Source organism: Oppia nitens, unplaced genomic scaffold (genome assembly GCF_028296485.1).
Source record: "Oppia nitens isolate AA-2021 unplaced genomic scaffold, nextdenovo-longstitch-racon4-pilon3 scaffold29_pilon_pilon_pilon, whole genome shotgun sequence".
Taxonomy (NCBI): domain Eukaryota; kingdom Metazoa; phylum Arthropoda; class Arachnida; order Sarcoptiformes; family Oppiidae; genus Oppia; species Oppia nitens.
In genome coordinates, this window is record NW_026533209.1 from 629980 (window position 1) to 636815 (window position 6836).

The 6836-nt window shown below is 30.5% G+C and overlaps 2 protein-coding genes across 2 annotated transcripts; both read right to left on the minus strand.

Annotated features, from left to right (window-relative positions):
* Window positions 1–526: 526 nt before the first annotated feature.
* Window positions 527–2351, minus strand: LOC128954723 (prolyl 4-hydroxylase subunit alpha-1-like). The gene is made up of 3 exons (XM_054300319.1): window positions 1955–2351; window positions 1458–1882; window positions 527–1360 (listed from the first exon to the last, which is right to left on the minus strand). The coding sequence occupies exons 1-3, from the start codon at window positions 2349–2351 to the stop codon at window positions 527–529; spliced, it is 1656 nt and encodes a 551-aa protein (XP_054156294.1).
* A 3166-nt stretch (window positions 2352–5517) lies between these two features.
* On the minus strand, window positions 5518–6836 carry LOC128954846 (protein phosphatase 2C 1-like). Its single transcript, XM_054300448.1, has one exon. It carries the CDS (start codon window positions 6724–6726, stop codon window positions 5638–5640), a length of 1089 nt encoding a protein of 362 aa, XP_054156423.1. The 5' UTR covers window positions 6727–6836; the 3' UTR covers window positions 5518–5637.

Here is a 6836-nt window from a genome sequence, read left to right on the forward strand (position 1 = left end):
CATTATAATTTATATTTATCATTATTTCTCGGTATATTATATATATATATATATAATTTTATTGTCAAATAAATTTATTTCTGTTTCATTTAATTTTTATATAATTACAAAATAGATATATTATGTAAGTTAAAAAATTTAAAGTGTATTAATTTCAAACAAAAAAATTTGTGAAATATTATTTTTAACAAACAAAAAAATATTAATTATAATTTATACAATTATTTCCCACATAAAAAATTGTGTATAATAATTTGTTAAATTAAATTAATTTTGAGATTAAATTTTTTAAAAAAATTTGTAATTGTGTGTTACAATATTGGAAATAAACAAAATTATTTTATATACTTAAAAATATCTAATTATTTTTTTTAAAAAAAACTTTATTTATTATAACAAAATTTTTAGGGAGTAATCATAATAATACTAATAATAATAAATCGTAAATTATAAAATAAACCAACTGTTATATAAAACTATTAAATAAGTTATTTTAATTTTAAAAAATTAATTTAATAATAATCTGTCAATCAATACCGTTATTATTATTAATATAATTATAGTATTTGCTATACTTTTTCGGACACTGAAACCTTGAAGATACCTGTCCTCCTCTAGTGGACACCAATTTGGTGGCCACCCATTTCTGGCCTAACAAAACAGGACACTGGCCGTGAACTGTTTTCGGGTCGTCGGCGTTATTCTGTAGCAGACTGTACCAGACCAGTGCCGATCCCGGTGCCGGATGTACTGTTACGTTAAGCGCTGGAAATACTATATCACCTCCCAGTTCAACATCGCTAAGCCATGTTAGCCATGTCAGCAAATTTTTCGATGTCCAATGATGATGATGATGTAGGTCACTGTCGTGATGTTGACGATAATAACCACCGGCGCCATACCTGATCACATCGATTGGCTCGCCAGACGATACACCGACACCCGTAATGGTGGCCAGTCGTCKAGATAWYTGACCGAACACTGGATGATCAGTGTCGATGTGCGTCGATCTCAGTGTCCAGCGATGTACTGCWGCGTCGGGTTTGTCGGCGACGGTTGACGACTGCCGGTCCAGCTCTTGACGGGCAATACTTTTRACAGTTTCCGACTCCGTTGGCGAAAGAAATCCGTGRATTAGCCAAATGTATGGCTTTTTATGTATGACTTCCACTTTGACACGTGTCAGCCGCAGTGATGGTATGACAGCTGTGTTCAGATGATAGCATCGCAATCGGGAACTGTATTTCTGGGACAGATATCTTTCTTCGCGACACAACTGTTCAAAYGCTTCGTTATCTGTCGGCGATTGTTCGCTAATTGTTTGGTCATTGATTGGCGGTTTGTCGGTTGTCATCATTGTCTGAGATAATTGATTTTTTTTAAAAGAGGACAAGTAGTTTAAGCAATAATAGCAAACACACATCCAATAGTCATCAAACAAAACTATAGTCACCAACCTTTTGATAGTCAACTGCTATATTGTCAACAGTTTTTTGGGGAATCAGTTTCGTCACTAATCTCATCAATGGTGTCATCAAAGAGTTGCTATTGATTTCGCGTTTATGATAAACATACGAAACAAACGACACGATTTCACTTATCTGTTGGTCATTGATATCGATATATTGGTTATAGTTTTTCGGATCGTCCAGCCGTTTGATGGCCTCAGTGCACCATTCGATCGAGTGCTGATAGTCGCCGGCCCGAAATGTCCGACTGGCCATCAGATAGCAGTCGTAGGCGTCCATCTCGAGGGCCGAGTCCGAGTGGCGCCAAACACTGTCGTCCAGCGATCGGCTTTTGTAGTCGAGAACACCGTTTGCCAACACTTTTGTCTGCAATTTATAATAGTATTGAAGTCGACCGATACCGTCGGCGGCCTCTGGATTAGTGTCCAAACAAACAAAACAAACAAATAGATTATCATTTTTATCATTGATTTCTGAATTAATACCATTTAAGTGTTGGTCAGTGATTACAGTCATATCTCTGGATAATACTTTGTCGTATAACTGTATGGATGTCYTGCTTAGGACCAGTTGGTCAATATGTGGCCACTCGACGGCCATCCGTTTGACTGACGCGTACACATCCAGCGGATGTCCCAAATAGGACTCCTTATCTATCAATCCGTTTTCATTCAATATTGTCAATCGTTGCCACAAATCCCGTAACTGTTGAATACGGTATTCCTCTGCCGACAAATAGTCGTCCAGTGCTGACAGCCATTGCTGTTCAGAGTCTAACAGCCGCTCTAAACGGCCGACAGTGTCGGCACTAAAACACCTGACAAATGGTATATTAGTWGTTAGCAWACAATATAATAATATTATTAACAATAAGTTGGCCATAATTTTTTAGGACATGTATTTTGATTTTATATATATATATATATATATATATAAAGTTTTAATATAATTTTAATAAAATTTGAACAAAAAAATTATTTATATTTGTATCTACAAAACAACGTGTATTTAAAAAAATAAATAAAACATTTTTTTTAATTAATAATATATAATGTATATAATGTAAGTTATAAATGATAAATGATATGTTAATATTAGAATATTATTAATATTACAAAAAATTTTTTGCTTAATTAAAAATAAAAATATGATATGCTCTATATTTATTTGTAAAATTAATTTGAGTAATAATAAAATTAATATAGAAATTAATAAAACTTATATAAAATATAAAACAATTATTATTATTTTTTTGTTAATACTGCAAAAAAAATTATCAAGTTAGACTATAGCTAAATTTTTTGGCAAAAAATGCATTTTATTAAAATATAATTTAATTAATTAATTAATTGAATAGTTAGTTGTTTTATTTGACTGTATATTGATTGGATTCTGGCCAATATCTAATTGAATAAGTAATAGTGAATATGATATGGATACACCAATAACCTAAATAGGTAGCAACAAAAATAATTTATATAATAATATTAGATTATTATTTAGTTAGTAGTATTATTATTATTATCATAAATAAAATTAATTATTAATTACCGATAAAAACAGCGACTTATTAATGTTGAAAAAGTTGGACGCATTAAATGTTTGCTGATTTTGCTGTATACTCATTATAGCATTTATCTATCATAAGTTTTATATTATATACTATTAGTTATTTTTTATCAAATAATATATTAGTAGAATAATATATATTACTAAATAATACTAAAATTATATAATAAACTATTTTTTAAAAAATACTATATAATTTATATTATAATATTGACTATACAATAATTGTATACAACAAAAATCAAAATATAATGTATTATTATTATTAATAATAATTTTTATTGTATATAAAAATATTTATCAATTACTTTGAGTCTATCGTCTAAATTTTTCGGTACAATTGTCGATATTATCCTAAATGTTTCGGTATTCTATGGGTAATACACACACAAAAATTAATTAATTATTTATTTTTTATTTTGTAAATATATATATAGTTTATTAAATATATATTAACTAACCATTTCATTCATAATATCGACGGACAGACACCAGGAAAACATACGTACAATAACTACCGTAAGGTTAGACCAAATCAATTGTAGCGAAACTTTTGAATTGTAAGTCCAAAGACTTTTTAGTAAAAATGTAAACCAAATGATGAAGAATATGTTGAAACAGAAGATCAATAGTAGACATGGATTAAGCAATCGATTGGCTTCTTTGATCAGTGACTGGAGTTTTGCCGTACGGCTAAATAGTTGATCAAATGGTGGCCAGTGGTGGTCGTCGTTGTCGTCGTTGACAATAAGGACATTGCGATTGTTGGTGTTGTTGGTGGTAGTGGTGGTAGTGGTGGTGGTAATGACAATGGACTTCAACAACGATTTGTTCATTTTGTCAATAATACAGATGAAATATACGGCAAAATAGATCAATAGGAAACCGTTGGTCTCGCTGATGGCCATAGCGCACAGTGAAGCCCATTCGCTGACCAGTAGCCACCAGGACAGTTGGGTTTTAATGTTAAATATCATATTTTTGATGGCAAACACTGCCGCCAATAGCAGCAAAAGTCCGAACTGTAGAGACCTGAGTTTCAGGACATCCGTCCGATCGATATCGTATCCGTTTAGCTGATCTACCAGTGCCTGTAGTTGGCGACCTCTACAAGTGTACAGTAGGGCCGCATAGACATCGTAGATGGACATAAATATTAGGGTAGCGAAAAATATTTGATAGGTATAGATACTTTGAAAGTCATTGGGTGTGACATAACAGTCCACCAAACAGGGTATGTGTGTGGCAATTATGAGTATCCACATACATATTGCGTATACTGTCCATAGTATACCTGTCCATTGCTGGTAGTGGTGTCCGTATCCGACAAACGCTATACCGGCCACACGGGTATAGCCAATCCAGTAGTCAAACCAAGTGTTATCCGTTTTGTTAATTGATTTTATAGTATTATTATTATTACTATTACTATTATTATCAATATTATTAGTATTACTATTATTTATACGATTGTTTGGCATATTATTTAGTAATTTGTTTTTAACAAATATTTATATCAAAGTAACATATATTAATTTAGTTATATTATTAATTATAATATTATTTTAATTTAGATTTAATAATTTATAATAAAAAATATATTTTTTTTATTTTAATAATTGTATAATATGTAGTGTTGTGGTTAGCAATTGATAACTGATTATATAAAATTAATAATATTGATAATATAAGAAATATATAATTATTATATTATAATATATTTAATGTTTACTAAATATGAACAAAATTAAGAGCTTTTTATTATTGATTGACTAATAAACTAAAATAATAATATATTTTAATAATAATAATTTTTTTTTCTTATTTACATTAGTTTATTATTTGGATTGACTAGTTTTACTGGTCTAGTAATGTAAACATTAATACAATTATTTAGCATAAAATAAATTGCAATATTAATTAATTGCATAATTGTGTAAATATCAAGTGTTTAGGCAAACAATTATTTTATTATACTGTACTTTATAAATACAATTTAATAAATAAACTTTATTTATTAGAAAATTTATTTAAAATTTACAATATATGATACATTTATATATTTTTTGTAAAAATCTGTAAAACATAAATTATATACTAATTTTAAAATAATTATTTTACATTTGTTTAAATTGATTTTTATAGGATATATTAGTTAGTTTTATTTTAAATGTATATATATTTGTATTCATATTTGTTTTATATTATAAATGTTATCTAATAATCTGCTTATATTGTTATTATTATACAAAAATTGCATAAATTTTTGACAAATTATTTATTAATAGCTATAAATATATAATACAATATAATAATTATATAAAGACAAATGCAGTATTAATTATTAAACATTAAGTTTTATGAATTATTAATAGTTAATATTGTTATTAAATTTTCAAGTATTAGTCCAATGAATACAATGAATATTACAGTAGTTATCTATTTATTAATATTTATTAACTTTTCTTTTTTTAAAAAACAAAATCTGATTAAATGACTGTTGAATTTGTGTGTTAAATACAGTACTACTACTATTACTACTACTATATTAGTGCCGATCGATTGTACAGTTTTTATATACAGTAGAGATAAAGTAGAGTTACTTTTGGTTCCCTTGAAATTGTGATCCTTGAAAATTGGTTGACTGTCTGGGCTGACCACCCGGTTGTACAAATACTACTGATTCTTTGCTATTGGTTCTCTTGATGGCCGTATTGGTGGTAGTGTTTGGCTTCTGTACTTGATTTGTATTAATCAGATTTGGTTCAAATTTGACGATCAGAAACGTCATGTTGTCTTTACCAGCGATTCCATGGATAGGCATAGCTGTTGTCGGCAATATCTGTTTGAATACTTCTTCGCATATTTTTGACAATCGTTTGACTCTTGGTATTCGTTTGTTGACATAACCAATAAGTTCTTCATTGGCCACACTATTCCAGATGCCATCGCATATAAGTACCATTAGATTGTCATTGGATGTCAACTGTTCTGTCTTGATGTCGGGTAAAGCAATGATCATCTGTTCCTTCTTTGATAGTTCAGTGTTATGTTTGTAGTGATGGTCACCAAAAGCGCGCGAAACGTTTACACCGCCATTAATGCGACCGCAAATCACTTGTCCGCCGGCGTTCTCGATGCGATTTTTTTCGTCAGTATTTTCCGGTTTGTGGTCACTGGACAGTGGATATGATCTGCCATTTCGTGATAGTATACACCGAGAATCGCCTAAATTGGCCGCATATGCGATGCCATCTTTAATTAGTACAACAATAGCCGTACAACCACTGGCCACTGCCGGTGCATTTTTTCGGTCGATGGGCACCTGTGAGTACTGTTTTCTCATTTTAATCAATTGATTCATAGTATCGTCCTGAAGAAGTTGGTCATCAAATTGCTGGAATGCTTCCTGAAGTGCCGATTCGTATTTGCCTTCTTTGTAGTTCTTATTCTTTAACAACATATTTGGTAAGAGTTTTGACGCCAATTGTGCCACTTCTGCGCCATTATGTCCGTCGAAAACAGCCCACAGACTGGCGTTTTTGTCAAACTTTGGCAAACATATGTGTGCGTCCTCTTGAGTGGATCGCCAGCCCTGTACTGATGACGCGCCGTACGATATGTTGGGTCCCTTTCCATCTTCAGATTCAGGCCTTGATATACATTGTTTGAGATATGTTTCGCCCATTGCTTTGGTTTGACCACTAATTTTGGTTTAAATGACAATCTCTTAGTAAAGTATTTTTTCCAGTTATTAGTTGGTCTTTAATACGATTATCTCTTTTGACTATAATTTTT